This window comes from Nicotiana sylvestris, chromosome 6 (assembly GCF_000393655.2).
Source record: "Nicotiana sylvestris chromosome 6, ASM39365v2, whole genome shotgun sequence".
NCBI lineage: Eukaryota > Viridiplantae > Streptophyta > Magnoliopsida > Solanales > Solanaceae > Nicotiana > Nicotiana sylvestris.
In genome coordinates, this window is record NC_091062.1 from 19,523,477 (window position 1) to 19,542,241 (window position 18,765).

The window sequence follows — 18,765 nt, forward strand, 5'->3', positions numbered from 1 at the left end:
AGGTAGTTAACATAGTTTTCCCCCCATGTTAAACCATCTACGTATAAGTTTCGACCAATTTGGGATGCAGGAACGTAGCCCAAGTTGGCCCAAAAGAAACTTAGCAAAACATAGAGCATCAATTGATCCTATAGGAAAATAAACGAATCCTGAGCTCAGTTTTTTGATTTGTATGCGTCATTCAAAACATTCTACTAAGATGAAAGATCGAATATATGATTATCAATCTCTGCTTTCTACCAAATGCAAATTGATATAGATATTTTATCTCCAATGATCACCATTTCTTACAATTCCTTTGATACATTTTCATAAAAAGGACAAAAATAGTTAATAAGCATAGTGTTTTATATAGCATTTTTGCTTGTTTATTCCATTGGAAAGTAGGGAATATATACGGAGGTGGTCTTATGTATAACATTGAGGGGTTACTGACACCCGTAAACTTTGATAGAAATCTTGTATATGTATATTCATATACCTTGAAAATGGTTACTTTAATAATACTAAAAGTTTTTAGCGGGCATTAATTGAGCAGAATATCGATGCTCCCATTACGTTAAATTCCTGAATCCACCTCTGATTATATGCGACATGGGTAGTAGTTTATGGAGTCACTTGAAGAATTACTTTCCCAACATTAGAACTAGAAAATAGAGATGTTAAACTCTCCAAAAAGCTCTCAATACCATTGTAGATTTTGTGCTTGCATTTTACTTTGCCCTCTTTCAAATATACTTCCATCTCCTTTCTGAAATCTTCAAAATAATTAACGTAGGAACCAACCATAAACCCTTGCATTGTAACTTCTTTACCCACAACATTCAATAGGTTTCGAACTCCTTCTCTCTCTGTCCAAACCTACAAAGTCCAAAAAGTTATTTATTATACTGTAAGTGTTACATAAGTTAAAAAAAGACAGTTCAGTGTACAAAGTATCAATACACGGAGAGTCTGAGAAATAACCGTATCCTTAGATGTGTGATGTAGATAGTGTACCCTAATATAAGCATTAATGACTGTTACGGCTCGAACCCGTAAACTATAGGTACGCGAAAACAATTTTACTATTGCTCCAAGACCCCTTCTATAAGTGTATATAAGTTAAAAAAAAATTGTGTTCTATAATTTGAAAATAAAAAGTTGAAGGTACCTTGTTGTACTCGGATATCATCCCACAAAGTGAAATACAAGCTCCTTGGTTAACATGATTAAGAACAGCCTCAAGCATTTTACCACCAACGTTGTCAAAATAGAAATCAATCCCATCTGGAAAATACCTGAAAATTGGAATAATTAATAATTTGTGAAAATACAGAGTAATCAAAATTAATGTGCAAAAAGGTTTTTTATGTACTACTATTTTTATTGTTTTTACAAAAGCCAATAGAGAAAAATTCACAAAATACACTGTAATTTCGGCTTTAAAAAAAATTTACTTGTTTAATGCAGTATCATAATCTGTCTCTACACGGTAATTAAATGCATCATCATACCCATATTCTTCTTTCAACAGCTTCACCTACGAAGGAAATTTACCATATTTAATAGTATAAGTTGCAAATTGCCAAAAAGAAAAGAATAAATAAAATCTGTGGTTAAAACACTAATAATATATGAGTTTAAGTTATATGTCATTAACTTAAAAGAATTTTGTACTATCAAGTCACCTTTATCTACTGATATGTATCCAAAAAAATTTAACAAGGAAATTCAGAAAACATTATATTAAAAGTTTTTTTTTTCATCTAAAGAGGATTCAACAAGTTTAAATATATATACCGTAAAATTTTCTAGTAAAGGGGATTCAATTGAAATCCCATTTACCATACGTAGCTCTGCCACTACCTTTACCTTTTGTAGTTGGTAATTAACTTGTTCTATGTCAAGGTTACAAAACTTATATTTTAAATAGGTATAACAATAGATAAATTTTAGATGAGCTGATAATGTAAAAAAAATTTACATCGTAAATGACTTAAATAAACTCATACTAATATATACCTTTTCGTCTGAACCTACACTTCCAACGACTCGGCAACCTTTTAATTTGGCAAGTTGACCGGCAATAATTCCAACTCCCCCAGCTGCAGCCGATATGTACACATTTGATCCTTCTTTAACTTTGCCTATCTTTTCGATCCCAACCCATGCAGTTAAACCAGGCACTCCTAAATATATAACATGGTAATTATAAACAAATTAATTAATTACTTGAAATAGAAACTTTGACTTTAGGAGACATGTGATATCACAACAACAACAACAACAACCTAGTGTAATCCCACAAGTGGGGTCTGGGGAGGGTAATATGTACGCAGACCTTACCTCTACCCCAAGGGGCAGAGAGGCTGTTTCCAGGAGACCCTCGGCTCGAAGAGGCAACAAGAGACACTATATTAGTACTATCAATATACTCATAATAAAACAACATAAAATACCATAAAAACCATAACATAACATAAATACCATAAAAAATAAAGTAACAGCAATATAAGAGATATAGGAAATACGAGAAAGATGTAAGGTATTAATACACAGAAGATAAAGCACATCATCAGTAGTTGATCAATAACATTCTAAGACTAATTTCTAACTGGTTAGTCTCACTCTAGTGCGTTGTAAAAAAGACATCACAATTTCCCCTAACCTACAACCTTAATGCTCGATCTCCACAATTCCCTGTTTAGGGCCATGTCCTCAGTAATCCTAAGTCGCGCCATATCCTGCCTGATCACCTCTCCCCAATATTTCTTAGGTCTCCCTCTACCTCTCCTCGTACCCACCACCGCCAGTCGTTCACACCTTCTCACCGGTGCATCAGTGTTCCTCCTCTGAATGTGCCCGAACCATCTGAGTCTTGCTTCCCGCATCTTGTCCTCCATGGGGGCCACACCCACCTTCTCTCGAATATCTTCATTTCTAATCTTATCCTTCCTTGTATGCCCGCACATCCACCTCAACATCCTCATCTCTGCAACTTTCATCCTCTGGATGTGTGAGATCTTCACCGGCCAACACTCGGTCCCATACAACATAGCAGGCCTAACCACTGCCCTATAAAATTTACCTTTCAGTAACAGTGGCACTTTCTTGTCACACAGGACTCCCGTCGCTAACCTCCATTTCATCCACCCCACCCCTATACGGTGTGTGACATCCTCGTCGATCTCCCCGGACCCCTGAATAAACGACCCCAGGTACTTGAAACTACCCCTCTTAGGGATGACTTGAGAATCAAGCCTCACTTCCACTCCCGCTTCCGTCGGCTCTGCCCCAAATTTGCACTCAAGGTATTCCGTCTTCGTCCTGCTCAACCTGAAACCTTTGGACTCAAGGGTATGTCTCCAAACCTCTAACCTCTCGTTGACGCCGCGTCGTGTCTCGTCGATTAGGACTATGTCATCAGCAAATAGCATGCACCATGGCACCTCCCCTGAATATGATGCGTTATAGCATCCATCACCAGTGCAAATAGGAAAGGGCTGAATGCAAACCCTTGGTGCAACCCCGTAATAACCGGAAAATAATCTGAATCACCTCCTACTGTCCTAACCCGAGTCTTAGCTCCATCATACATGTCCTTAATCGCCCTAATGTAGGCAACCAGGACCCCTTTAGCCTCTAAGCATCTCCATAAGACCTCCCTAGGAACCCTGTCGTACGCTTTCTCTAGATCGATAAACACCATGTGGAGATCCTTCTTCTTATCCCTGTATTGTTCCACCATCCTCCTAATAAGGTGGATAGCTTCTGTGGTAGATCGCCCCGGCATGAACCCGAACTGGTTGTCTGAAATAGACACCGTCCTTCGCACTCTCATTTCTACCACTCTCTCCCAGACTTTCATGGTATGACTTAGTAATTTAATACCCCTATAGTTGTTACAGATCTGGATATCGCCTTTGTTCTTATACAACGGGACCATTGTACTCCACCTCCACTCTTCGGGCATCCTATTAGTCTTGGATATAACATTAAGGAACTTAGTAAGCCATTCCAAGCCTGCTCTACCCACACACCTCCAAAGCTCAACCGGAATTTCATCTGGTCCGGTAGCTCTGCCCCTACTCATCTTATGCATTGCCTCCATGACCTCATCGACCTTAATGTCCCGACAATCACTTAGTACATAGGGGCTTTCGGCGTTCCTCAATTCATCTAGTACAATATCCTGATCCCCTTCCGAAAATGAAAAAACTTTGATTCAGTGGCTTTACATAATTTAGATACGTGACAAAAGAAGGAAGGGACATAAAACTGAAGAACAGTAAAAGCGAAAAGACATAAAAGTGGAGAATAGTAGCAATGAGAAGACATAAAGGTGTTGATTTAAAAAAAAGGAGTGGGATTAATTATACATACTAGGCTCGTTTATTACGAGGGATAAGGAATAATTAGTACCGGGATTAAATTTAAGAAGAGTTTATCCCATGTTTGGTTGGGAGAAAATTGAGGTATAATTAATCCCGAGATTGTAGTATTTTTTTTTATTCCATGGAAAAGTGGAATAACTAATTCCACAATAATTAATCACGTGATAACTTCTTTCCAACCAAACAACTCCACGGGGATAAAAAAGGTGAGGTATTTACCCAAGCAACTAAGATAATCCGGCAACGTAATCCCAATGGTTGGATTAATTTTCTGAAGCCAACTAATTGGCATAACACAAAATTCAGCGACAGGAAACATATAGGTAGTTACTATATCTCCCTCTGAAAAATTGGTGTCCTTGGAACGAATCACTTTCCCTATTGCGTTTGCTCTTATCACCTGCATAAAGGGATTCAAAACACATTAATTCAGAACATTGAAAGTTGGTTGGTTGAATATCAAATATTAGACGTTTTGGCAAATTGAATTTGTTTTAAAATATTGGATTTCTTTTCCAAAAAATAATAAGTCATTAATATATTACTCCTTTATTATTTTTCAAAGCTACCCTTATGGTGTTTCAGTTAATGTAGCATATTTTGTTTTAACAACGATACGTTTACGATTAAGGTTATTAAATATCTATCTTCAGGGGTATGTGTGCAAAAATCTTAAAATATTTTTCGTGAATTTTGTTCTTGACGACTAAAATGTTACTTTGGCAATTACAAGGGATGCCACTAGGGGTATCAAATGGGCAGATCAAAAAGGTTGAATCAATAATTGGGTGAGTCAAATGATCCGCCTAAAGATTACTTGGGTTAAGATGAGCTGGTCAAGATGGGCTAAAATTTGGGTCATAAACCAACCTGTTCAACTCTTATCAAGCTTTACTTAATATGTGTTGTTTTCTTATGAATTGTATAATTACTAAATAACTGTTCCAGAGCCGAGGGTCTACCAGAAACAACATCTCTACCCTCATAAGGTGGGGTAAGGTCTACCTACATACATACTATCCTCACCATACCCCACTTGTGGGATTTCACTGATTTTTTTGTTGTTGTTGTTCTTGTGGTTGTTGTTGTATAATTACTAAATAAGACTCTTTTGTTCTTTTGTCATGGTCATATATAACATATCATGTATAATATTTTTTGTTTTGTGTTATGACGTGTTATTGGTAGATAGAAAATGCTTTCACCTAAGATTATGGTGGGATGGATAGGATCCCATCTATCCTTAATCAGATGTTTTGAGTTCAAGCCCTAGAAATGAAAAAATTCTGGTAGGAGCGCTTCCTCATTTAACAACATACTAACGCGAATTCGGATTAGTTGGTCCCAAATACTAGTGTCGAACGTCGGGGGTGGGAAAACAAAAAGAAAAAGGGTGGAAAATGGTAAACCTGGCCAAGTGAAAGTTGAGGAAGGGAGAGCCCGTCATAGAGGCCACTCAACTGAGTGCGTAAATATGGATCAATTGAAATATATAGGATTTGTACTGCAACATTTCCATTTGGGATCGAGTTTTCTGCTAGAGAAAAACTCAGAGTTCGTAGCTTAATCTGATCAGAATTTGGAATCCCTTTTGGTGCATAACGAGCAATGTACCACTCTTTGTTCTCCACCACCGCCGTCTCCGCCGCCGCCTCTGCACCACCAACTGCCATGAATTAAATAGGCGTGTATATGTGTTTTAGTGCCTGAGTGTGTTGGAGAGATTTCGAAATATATAGGCGCTGAGGCAGTAAAAGAATAACTAATATAGATGAATAAAATGATACTCTTTTCTATTATTTCTTTCTGCTGTGTTCCTAATAATATAGCAGGTATGTTAGTATGTTACATCAACTGATCAACAACATAAAATATGGAAAACCGTGCATTTCATGTTAAAAGAAAATTATTGAAATTTAAGTGAAAGAGATTGTTGATTATCAATAAACCAAACCATACCACCAAATCAATTTTTCAATCCAGTTTTTTTTTTTTTGGATTTTTGGATTTTCTCGGCTTTTCGAATTTTTTGCCTGGTAAAATTTTCATAGCACAAAACATATAATTTATATTCCAAATTGTTTTTTAGTTCTAATAAGATACAACTATATAAAGTGTTTCCTAAAAAAATAACACAAAATATGAGATGAGCCATTGTATTGTACTGAAATATTCAACAATAATAGAATTGCATAAACAAATATTGTTAACTAATAACTCATAATAAAAATAATCATAATCTCGTATTAAGTCATGCTAAAATAAATATGGGTAATAAGCACTCCATTAATTACTTGACTAAATACTAAAGAAACAAAATTAAATTAAGTTATGTATTTCCACTGTTTAAACCAATGCAAAACGAAAAAATAGATATTCAACACTCTTATCATTCCAAGTGTTGAATTTCTTTTGTTAATATTAATATTGATTTGATTTTGATTTAAGTTTTATTTGAGTTACTAACATCTATGAGCTGTTGTCACGACCCGGAATTCCCACCATCGGGACCGTGATGACACCTAACATTACACTTGCTAGGCAAACCAACGTTAGGGATTTATTAGCCAATCCTTTTACGTTTCAGGGATTAACAATAAGCAAGTTGTAACAAGTCTAAATGAACGCGGAAGAAAATAAATAACAACTTTGATTATATACTATTACTATCCAGAATTCGGAGTCACAATTCACGAACATTCTAAGATTTTTACTATAAGTATTTGTCCGAAAGAAAATACAACTGTTTGCGAGATAAAGAAAACAATAAAGTATGAGGTATAGAAGGGGACGCCAGGGCCTGCGGACGCTGACAAGTCTGCCTTGGGTCTCCTGTGGAATGAAGTCAGTAGCTCGTCTCAAGATCAGCTCTGACATGCAACAAAATCTACACAGAAAGTGCAGAGTGCAGTATCAGTACAACCGACCCCATATATTGGTAAGTGTCGAGCCTAACCTCGGCGAGGTAGTGGCGAGGCTAAGACAAGATACCCACAAATAACCTGTGCAGTATAACAATACATATACCAATAACAACAGTAAAGGGAGAATAAGACAAGCAATATTGGGAGGGGGACATGCTGAGGGGATCACAAGGTAAAGAAACAAAGCAGTGATAAAGACTTGATCAATCAATATGCCTTAAACAGATAGAACAAGTAAAAATGGTAAAGGAAACTGCACGACATCACCCTTCGTGGTTTTACTCTCAATCTCACCATATGAAACAATAGAAACGGAACGACATCACCCTTCGTGCATTAACTTTCTCATTGCATGGCACGACATCACCCTTTGTGCATTAACACTCACAATATGGTACGACATCCTCCTTCGTGCATTATCACTCACAAAACATGGCACGACATTACCCTTCGTGCTTTTACACTCTCTCCCTCACAAAGAACAAGTAACAATAATAACAAAAAGATAGAAATGACAATAACAAATCTTATTTCAACATTTGATTCCCCAATATCAACCTCATCTTTGAGTCAATATTCAATCAATGCCAAAGTTCATAAACAAGATAGGAGTGCTCAACATAATAAGTAGCTAGCCTAAACAAGGATAATATGATCAAAGGAAGCAATAATCACAAGAATAGGACCCACTCGTATGCTATAACTTGACAATAACACATAGGTACTCGTTACCTCACCTATACGTTGTATCTAACATTCAAACACGTAGCAAATAGGTAAATAAGACCTAATCCCTCAAGCCAAGATTAACCACGACACTTACCTCGCTCCAACGGCCAACTCAAAGCTCAACCACCGCTTTTTCCTTCACACAAGCCTCCGGACCTATATAATCTAGCAAATTACCAACCAAATAATTCAATTTAATCCTTAGGAAATACCCGCGGTAGCAAAGGATTCAATTTAGACTACTTTTGAATAAGTCAACCAACGGGGGACCATTGTCCAAATCAAAAATTCGGACCAAAACCCGTTTACTCATTCACCCTCGAGCCCGTATATATAATTGGTTTTGGAATCCGACCTCAATTTGAGGTCTAAACCCCTAGTTTTTACCCTAAAATCCCCAATTCCACCATGAAAACCTTAGATTCTAGGTTGAAATCTTGTAAAATGAAGTGAATGATTGAAATAAGCTAGTTTAGAATCACTTACCTATGATTTGGGGAAGAAAGGTTCTCTAGAAAATCGCCTCTTGTGTTTTAGGTTTTAAAAATTTGAAGAATGGGAGAAAAATCCCGTCTAAGTCTCTTTTCATCAGCTGCAGATATTGCATTTGCGACTATTTGCGAAGCCCGTAAATGCGAGAAAACCATCACATTTGGAAGGTCTCTCACACTTCTGCTTCCTTCGCAAAAACAAATAAATGCTCACAAATGCGAGCTGAGTTGACCGCAAGTGCGATCCAATGAACGCAAATGCGAGGATTGACTCTCCCCTGTCCCCATCGCAATTGCAGAGGAAAAGTTCGCAAATGCGAACATAAGGTGGCCCAGCTTCTCTTCACATTTGCGATGAGAAGCTCACAAATGCAAACTCTTCAAAGATCGCAAATGCGATAATTGACCTTGCATTTGCGAGGTTTGAGACCTGCAACAAAATCTGATGCACCAGCAGTGTTCTAAGTCCCATTTTCACTCCGTAGCCTATCCGAAACTTACCCGAGCCCTCGGGGCTCCAAACCAAACATGCATAAAAGTCTTAAAACATCATACGAACTTGCTCGCACGATCAAATCGGCAAATAACACCTAGAACTACAAATTTAGCACCAAATCAAATGAAATTCTCAAGAACACTATAAATTTCTATTTTCTCAACCGGACGCCCAAATCACGTCAAACCAACTCTGTTTCTCACCAAATTTCACAGATAAGTTATAAATATTATAATGGACCTTTACCGGATTCCGGAACCAAAATACTTACCCGGTATCAACAAGGACAAACATCAATCAGTTCTTTAAAACTATTAGATTTTTCAAACTTTTAATTTTCAACAAAAAATCATAACTCGAGCTAGGGACCTCGGAATTTGTTTTCGGGGAAATGCCCAGGTTCCATATTTTATTATGGACCCATCGGGACCGTTAAAATACGGGTCTGAGTTCATTTACTCAAAAAATGGATCAAAGTCAACTAAAATCAACTTTTAAGGCAAAAATTCTTATTTTTATCAACTTTCAACGTAAAAGCTTTACGGAAACACACCCGGACTGCGCACGCAAATTAAGGAGGGTAAAAATGAGATTTTTAAGGATTACGAACACATAATCAAGTTCTAAAATATAAGATGACCTTTTGAGGTCATCATATTCTCCACCTCTAAAACAACCATTCATCCTCGAACGAATATAGAAAAGTACCTAAGCTGGTGAAAAGGTAGGGATATCTACTCCGCATATCAGACTCAGACTCCTAGGTAGCTGCTTCAATAGGATGACCTCTCCACTGCACTCGAGCTGAAGAATAACTCTTTGATCTCAACTGACGAACCTATCGGTCTGGAATAGCTACCGGCTCCTCATCATAGGTCAAATCTTTGTCCAACTGGACAGTACTGAAGTCTAACACATGAGATGGGTCGATGTGCTTCCGAAGCATGGACACATGGAACACTAGATGGACCGCTGATAACCCAGGTGGCAACGCAAGTCTGTAAGCCACCTCTCCCACTCGATCAAGAATCTCAAAAGGCCTGATGTATCTAGGGCTCAACTTGCCCTTCTTTCCAAACCTCACCACACCCTTCATGGGTGACACACAGAGCAACACTCTCTCCCCAACCATGAATGCAACATCACGAACCTTATGGTCCGTGTAACTCTTCTGCTTGGACTGAGCTGTGCGAAGTCTATCCTGAATGATCTTAACCTTATCCAAGGTATCTTGTACCAAATATGTACCCAATAACCGAGCCTCCCCCAGCTCAAACCATCCAACTGGCAATCGACACCGTCTACCATATAATGCCTGATAAGGAGCCATCTGGATGCTCGACTGATAGCTTTTGTTGTAGGCAAACTCTGCTAGCGGCAGGAACTGGTCCCACGAACCTTCAAAGTCAATAACACATACACGGAGCATATCCTCCAATATCTAAATAGTGCGCTCGGACTGCCCGTCCATTTGAGGATGAAATGCTGTGCTCAAATCAACCTGCGCACCCAACTCATGCTGTACTGCCCTCTAGAAATACGAGGTAAACTGTGTACCTCGATCAGAAATGATAGACACGGGCACAACATGAAGACGAACGACCTCACAGATATAAATATCTGTCAACCTCTCTGAAGAATAGGTAACTGCCACAGGAATGAAATGCGCTAACTTGGTCAGTCTATCCACAATAACCTAAACTGCATCAAGATTCCTCTGAGTCTGCGGGAGTCCAACAATGAAATCTATAGTGATACGCTCCGACTTCCACTCAGGAATCTCTATCTTCTGAAGCAAACTACCAGGTCTCTAATGCTTGTACTTTACTTGCTGGCAATTTAGACACCGAGCTACATATGCAACTATATCCTTCTTCATCCTCCTCCCCCAATAATGTTGCTGCAAGTCCTAATACATCTTGGCGGTGCCCGGATGAATAGAATACTGGGAACTGTGGGCCTCCTCTAGAATCAACTCACGAAGTCTATCCACATTAGTTACACAAACACGACCCTGCATCCTTAAAACTCTATCATCTCCAACCGTAACCTGCTTGTCATCACTGTACCGCACCATGTCCCTAAGGACAAGCAAATGAGGGTCATCATACTGTCGCTCCTTGATATGCTCAAACAAAGAAGACCGAACGACTGTACAAGCTAAAACACGACTAGGCTCAGAAACATCCAACCTCACAAACTGATTGGCTAAGGCCTAAAAATCTAATGCAAGCAATCTCTCACCGACTGGAATGTACACAAGGCTGCCCATACTAGCTGACTTCCAACTCAAAGCATCGGCCACCACATTGGCCTTCCTGGGATGATACAACATGGTGATATCATAGTCTTTCAATATCTCTAACCACCTCATCTACCTCAAATTGAACTCCTTTTGCTTAAACAAATACTGCAAATTCTGATGATCCGTGAACACCTCACATGACACGCCATAAAGATAGTGCCTCCAAATCTTCAGCGCGTGAACAATGGCTGCCAGCTCTAAGTCATGAACATGATAATTCTTCTCGTGAACCTTCAGTTGCTGTGAAGCATATGCAATTACCTTGCCACCCTACATCAATACCGCACCAAGTCCGATACGAGATGCATCACAATATACTGTATAAGGCCCGAAACCTATAGGCAATACCAACACCGGTGCTATAGTCAAAGCTGTCTCGAGCTTTTGAAAGCTCACCTCACACTCGTCTGACCATATGAAAGGGGAACCCTTCTGGGTCAACTTGGTCAACGGGGCTGCTATAGATGGAAACCCCTCCACAAACTGACAGTAATAACCCACCAATCCCAAGAAACTATGGATCTCTATGGTTGAAGCAGGCCTAGGCCAATTCTGAACGGCCTCAATCTTCTTAGGATCCACCTGAATACCCTCTGGGATACAACATTCCCCAAGAAGGCGACCGAGTCCAACAAAAATTTGCACTTTGAAAACTTAGCATATAGCTGACTGTCTTTTAGAGTCTGAAGTACGATCCGAAGATGTTGCTCGTGCTCTTCTCGGCTGCAGGAGTAGATCAAGATATCATCAATTAACACAATCACAGGGGAATCCAAGTAAGGCTTGAACACCCAGTTCATCAAATCCATAAATACTGTTGGGGTATTTGTCAAACCAAATGACATCACTAGAAACTCATAATGCCCATATCGAGTCCGAAAAGTTGTCTTAGGGACATCGGATGCCCTAATCCTCAACTGATGGTAGCCAGACCTCAAATCAATTTTTGAAAAAACCTTGGCACCCTAGAGCTGATTGAATAAGTCATCAATCCTCGGTAATAGATACTTGTTCTTGATAGTGACTTTGTTCAACTGCCGATAGTCTATGCACATCCTCATTGATCCATCTTTCTTCTTCACAAATAACACGGGCGCACCACAGGACGAGACAGTAGGCCTAATGAAGCCCTTATCAAGCAAGTCTTGCAACTATTTTTTCAATTCTTTCAACTTTGGCGGGGCCATACGGTATGACAGAATAAAAATGGGCTGAGTGTCCGGAACCAAGTCAATATCCCCATCGGGTGGCATCCCCCTTAGATCTATAGGGAATACCTCTAGAAACTCTCGGACAACTGGCATAGAATCCATGGAAGGAATCTACGCACTAGAATCGCGGACATAAGCCAAATAAGCTAGACACCCTTTCTCGACCATATGCCGATTCTTCATATAAGAGATAACCCTGCTGGTAGAATGACCAGGAGTACTTCTCCACTCTAATAGAGGCAACCCCGGCAAGGCTAAGGTCACCGCCTTGGCGTGACAGTCCGATATAACATGATAAGGTGAGAGCCAATCTATCCCCAAAATGGCATCAAAATCGACCATACCGAGAAGTAGGAGATCTACACGAGTCTCAAGACCCCCAATGGCAACCACACACGAATGATAAACATAATCTACAATAATAGCATCTTCCACAGGGGTGGACACATACACGGGAGCACTCAAAGAATCATATGGCACAACCAAATATGAAGCAAAATAGGATGACACATGCGAATAAGTAGAACCCGGATCAAATAGTACTGAGGCATCCCTACTGCAAACTAAAAATGTACCTGTAATAACCGTGTCAGATGACTCAGCCTCAGGCCTGGCTAGAAAAGCATAACATCGGGGCGGGGCCCCACTACTCTGAACTACATCTCGAGGATGGGCCCTGTCATGACCCATTTTACCCCTCAAAAAGGTGTCGTTACGGCACCTAGTCTTTATGACTAGGTAAGCCTATTATTGCGGAAAAATAAAAGAAACGTAACAATAAAGCCAAACAGTATGATTTAACAAGCAAGGATAGTGCCACTCGACTCATATACAATACATTACTCCCAAAACTCGAAATGTAGCTAATCACAAGCATTCTATAAGTCTATGTAGCTCTATACAAAAGGGTCTGAAGAAAAACAAAGAAAATCTCTACGCAGGGGAATAGAAGGGGATCCAAGGATCTGCGGACGCGAGCAGAGGTACCTTGAAGTCTCCTGAATCAGCAAGCGCGCACTAAATTCGAGGTTGATAGCTCATACCTGGATCTGTACACGAAAAACATGTGCAAGAAAGGGCATGAGTACACCACAATGGTACCCAGTAAGTGCCAAGCCTAACCTCGGTCGAGTAGTGACGAGGTCAGGTCAAGGCCTATCGGTGTAAATATAATGAATTGAGCAATAAGAGATATAAATATATTCCACAGAAAGCAAATAAGTTCATAGAATTTAATAGTCAAGGGATACCACGACTCAGAATAAGGAAACACAACAGGGAATCTCCCGGGATACCATCCCGTAGTTCTGAAAAAATTATGCAGTACAGGGGGATCTCCCGAAATATATCCGTAGTCCCAAAATAAATATGCAGTGCTGGGGGACCTCCCGGAGTACGTATGTAGTCCCAAAGTAAATATGCAAGACAAATGGATCTCCCGGAATACGTTCGTAGTCCCAAAGTAAATATGCAGTGCTTAGGATGACATGGCAGTTACAACATCGAATTATACAGTTTAGACTAAGCACAATCAAGGAAAATAGGGATCTACCTAAACATGCTGCATTGAATTTCAAATAGATAATTAAAATATATAGGCATGCTTTCCTAATCTAAACTAAGCAATTAGACATAGTAGTGCAGTTCAACAAAGGAAAACAGTTTATGATTTAGAAAGAAAATGGGATTTTTACAACAATAGCCCGTGTACGTACTCGTCACCTCACGTACACGGCGCTCACACATCAAACAGTACCAAACATCCTAAGGGGAAGTTCCCCCACACAAGGTTAGGCAAGCCACTTACCTCAAACCGCTTAATCAATCCGAAACAACGCTCTTGCCACGAGTATCCAACTCCGAATGACCCAAATATAATCAAATTAATTGCATAATGTAAATATAACTACAAGCAACTATTTAAGCTAAAGAATTCAAGGCTAAGGCAAGGAATTAGGAAAAATGCCCAAAACGTTTCCCCGGATACACGACTCGGAATCGGGTAAAAGTCACAAATTACGAACACCCATTCACTCACAAGTTTAACCATACTAGTTTCACTCAAATATGGCTTCGAATCGACATTCGAATCCCAAAAATTCATTTTATGAAGTTTCTACAATTTTTCCCAAATTTCCACCTCAAAGTACTAATCAAAGGATGATATCATTGATATATTCATGTATATTAACCAAATCCGAGTTAAAATTACTTACCCTGATGAATTTCTTGAAAAACCCACGAAAAATTGCCACAAACTGAGCTCCCTAGGTCAAAAATGTGAAATAATGCCCTAAACCCCGTTTATATAGTGCACACTCTGATCTCCACTATGCAGTCCGCGAAATGTTGCCGAGGTCTGCATTTTCAAGGCACCAGAACAATATTAGAGTTCCGGGAATGTCCGGACTCACTCAAAACTCATCGGAAACACACCCGAGGCTTCCGAAACCTCAACCAAAGGAACCAACAAGTTATATATTAATATACGAACTTGGTCGAACCCTCAAAACTCTCAAAACAACGTCAAAATACCATATTAACCTCAGATTCATGCCTAAGAACTTCTAAACTTCCAAGTTCCGCAAACGACGCCGAAACCTACCAAACGTCGTCTGAATAACCTTAAAATTTTGCACACACATCACAAATGACACTACGAACCTACTCGAACTCTCGGAATTCCAGTCCGACTTCGATATCAAATTTTCCACTGTCGATCGAAAATCACCAAATTTCCAATTTCGCTAATTCAATCCTAATTCTACCACGGACCTCCAATTTACATTCCGGACACGCTCCTAAGTCCAAAATCACCTAATGAAGCTAACCGAACCATAAAAATCCAAATCCAAGAACATTTAGTCAACATCCGGTTGACTTTTCCAACTTAAACTTCTAAATAAGAAACTAAGTGTCTCATTCCTACTCCGAAACCACTCCGGACCCGAACCTACCAACCCGACACAACACAACACAACTGAACAACACATAAAGAAGCAAAAATAGGGGAAACACTGTATGGCTGGCCTCCACCTCTAGCGGCCTGACCTTCACCTCTAATGCCCCGACCTCCACTTCTAGCTGCCTGACCCCTACCTCTAGTTGGCTGAGCGGGCGGCGAAACACCTGGTGCTAGAACCATGGCACAAGAACCTTGATGTTGAGAACTGCTCTATGCTCGAGGGCAAAACCTAGAAATGTGCCTCAGATCACCACAAGTATAACAAGATCTCGTCTGCTCTGGCTGATGACCCTGAAACTGACCCTGGCGGCCTAATTAACTACCCTAAAAACTCTAGAGCGGAGGTTCACTAATAGGAGCTGGTGGTGCAATGTAGGCTAGCTGATCAGAATAATGTATACGATGACCACGACTACCTGAAGAACCATGGGATGCTTGGAGTTTTGAATGAAACGGCCTGGGAGGATGGCCTTTACCAAAAGTACCTCGTCCTCCAGATGAGGCCCCACTAAATCCACCGGAGTGATGCGACCTCTTGTCAGACCCTTGACCACTCCCCTAAGCTAAAACCATCTCGACTAGCCTGGCAATATTGGCTGTCGCCTGGAAAGAAATCTCATTCCCAATCTCCTTAGCCATCTGCATTCTGATAGGCTGAGCAAGTCCCTCAATAAACCTCCCCACCCTCTCTCTCGGTAGGAAGTATAAGAATAACATGACGGGCAAGATCAAAAATTGAGTCTCGTACTGAGTGACAGTCATAGAACCCTACTGTAGATGCTCAAACTGCCTCCGATTGTCCTCTCTCTGAGTGATAAGAAGGAACTTCTCAAGAAATAGCTGAGAGAACTTGTCCCAAGTCAGAGCCGGTGACCCAGCTGGTCTGTCCAACATATAATCCCTTCACCATTTCTTGGCGGAACCCTACAAATGAAAAAGCAGCAAAGTCAACCCCATTGGTCTCCACTATTCCCATGTTCCATAATACCTCATGACAACTTTCCAGATAGTCTTGAGTATCCTCTGAATATGCTCCACTGATGTGAATTGGGAAAATCTTGGTAAACCTATCCAATCTACACAAAGCCTCAAAAGACATAGCTGTTGGAGTCTGAAGCTAAGGAGCCATCTGCTCTGGAGTGTGGGTAGCGGGAGTCTGTGCTACTCCCCAGCCTGAGAGACAGTTGGTGCTATAGGAAATGTGCTGGACTATGCCACACTCTCCATGAGGCCCACTAGACGAACCAAAGCATCGTGAAGTATCGGGGTGGCGATGAACCCCTCTTAGACCTAAGATGGACCTACTAGAACAGTCTGGGCTGGAGCCTCCTCATCAAACTCTACTTGAAGCTCCACCGTTGGTGCTGCTACTCAAGCTCTGCGCTGAGCCCTACCCCTGCCTCGGCCTCTGGCATGACCTTGGCCTCGTCATCTACCCTCGTAGGAGCTGCCACATAGGGCTCTAGCTGCTGCTCAGCTGAAGACGTGGTGCGTGTTGTCGCCATCTGCGAAAGAACAAGAGTAGAAGAGTTCAAATAACATTGAGAGAACAAATAAGCGCGATAAAGAAGAATAGAAGTGAAATTGTTCCTAAACTCTATAGCCTCTGGGAGATAAGTACAGACTTCTCTATACGGATCCCTCATACTCTACAAAGCCTGTTCGTGAATTGTAAGACCTAGGCAACCTAGTGCTCTGATATCAACTTGTCACGACCCAAAATCCCCACCATCGGGATTGTGATGGCACCTAACATTACACTTGACAGGCAAGCCAACGTTAGATATTTATTAGCCAATCCTTTTACATTTTAGCAATTAATAATAAGCAAGTTGTAACAAGTCAAAATGAACGCGAAAGTAAATAAATAACAACTTTGATTATATACTATTACTACCCAGAATCCAGAGTCATAATTCACGAACTCTCTAAGATTTTTACTACAATTATTTGTTCGAAAGAAAATACAAATGTTTGCGAGATAAAGAAAATAGTAAAGTATGGGGTATAGAAGGGGACGCCAGGGCCTGCGGATGCCGACAAATCTACCTTGGGTATCCTGTGGAGTGAAGTCAGTGGATCGTCTCAAGATCAGCTTGGACTGACACAAAAATCTGCATAGGAAATGCAGAGTGCAATATCAGTACAACCGACCCCATGTACTGGTAAATGTCGAGCCTAACCTCGACGAAGTAGTGACGAGGCTAAGAAAAGACACCCATAAATAACCTATGCAGTATAACAATACATATACCAATAATAGCAGTAAAGGAAGAACAAGACAAACAATAATGGGAGGGGGACATGCTAAGGGGATCACAAGGTAAAGAAACAAAGTAGTGATAAAGAATTGATCAATCAATATGCCTTAAACAGATAGAATAAGTAAAAATGGTAAAGGAAACTGCAAGGCATCACCCTTCGTGCTTTTACTCTCAATCTCACCATATGAAACAATAGAAACGGCACGACATCACCCTTCGTGCATTAACTTTCTCATAGCATGGCACGACATCACCCTTCGTGCATTAACACTCACAATATGGCACGACATCACCCTTCGTGCATATCTCTCACAAAACATGGCACGACATTACCCTTCGTGCTTTTACACTCTCTCCCTCACAAAAAACAAGTAACAATAATAACAGAGAGATATAAATGACAATAATAAATCTTTTTTCAACATTTGATTCCACAATATCAACCTCATCTTTGAGTCAATACTCAATCAATGCCAAAGTTCATAAACAAGATATGAGTGCTCAACATAACAAGTAGCTAGTCTAAACAAGGATAATATGATCAAAGGAAGCAATAATCACAAGAATAGGACCCATTCATATGCTATAACTTGACTACAACGCATAGGTACTCGTCACCTCACCTATACGTTGTACCTAACATTCAAACACGTAGATAATAGGCAAATAAGACCTAATCCCTCAAGCCAAGGTTAACCACGACACTTACCTCGCTCCAACGGCCAACTCAAAGCTCAACCACTACTTTTCTCTTCACACAAGCCTCTGAACCAATAGAATATAGAAAATTACCAACCAAATGATTCAATTTAAGCCTTAGGAACTACCCACGATAGCAAAGGATTCAATTTAGACCATTTTTGAATACGTCAGCACCCGGGTCCGCTTGGTTCAAACTCGAAATTCGGACCAAAATCCGATTACCCACACCCCGAGCCCGAATATATAATTAGTTTTAGAATCCGACTTCAATTTGCGGTCTAAATCCTCAAATTTCGAAATCC

The 18,765-nt window shown here is 40.2% G+C and overlaps 2 protein-coding genes across 3 annotated transcripts; both read right to left on the bottom strand.

Moving 5' to 3' along the window:
- Window positions 1-478: 478 nt before the first annotated feature.
- On the bottom strand, window positions 479-6,083 carry LOC104225579 (2-alkenal reductase (NADP(+)-dependent)-like). 2 transcript variants are annotated; one of them, XM_070150124.1, is made up of 6 exons: window positions 5,786-6,083; window positions 4,596-4,776; window positions 2,005-2,171; window positions 1,497-1,522; window positions 1,154-1,280; window positions 479-861 (listed from the first exon to the last, which is right to left on the bottom strand). In XM_070150124.1, the coding sequence occupies exons 1-6, from the start codon at window positions 6,047-6,049 to the stop codon at window positions 607-609; spliced, it is 1,020 nt and encodes a 339-aa protein (XP_070006225.1). In that variant the 5' UTR covers window positions 6,050-6,083; the 3' UTR covers window positions 479-606. The 2 variants fall into 2 exon arrangements, with proteins under 2 accessions (XP_070006225.1, XP_009775716.1); XM_009777414.2 differs by having other exon boundaries at window positions 1,440-1,522.
- A 3,771-nt stretch (window positions 6,084-9,854) lies between these two features.
- LOC138870334 (uncharacterized) lies at window positions 9,855-13,222 on the bottom strand. The gene is made up of 6 exons (XM_070148131.1): window positions 12,687-13,222; window positions 11,912-12,044; window positions 11,395-11,591; window positions 11,261-11,334; window positions 10,997-11,167; window positions 9,855-10,414 (listed from the first exon to the last, which is right to left on the bottom strand). Exons 1-6 carry the CDS (start codon window positions 13,220-13,222, stop codon window positions 9,855-9,857), a joined length of 1,671 nt encoding a protein of 556 aa, XP_070004232.1.
- Between the last annotated feature and the right edge of the window lie 5,543 nt (window positions 13,223-18,765).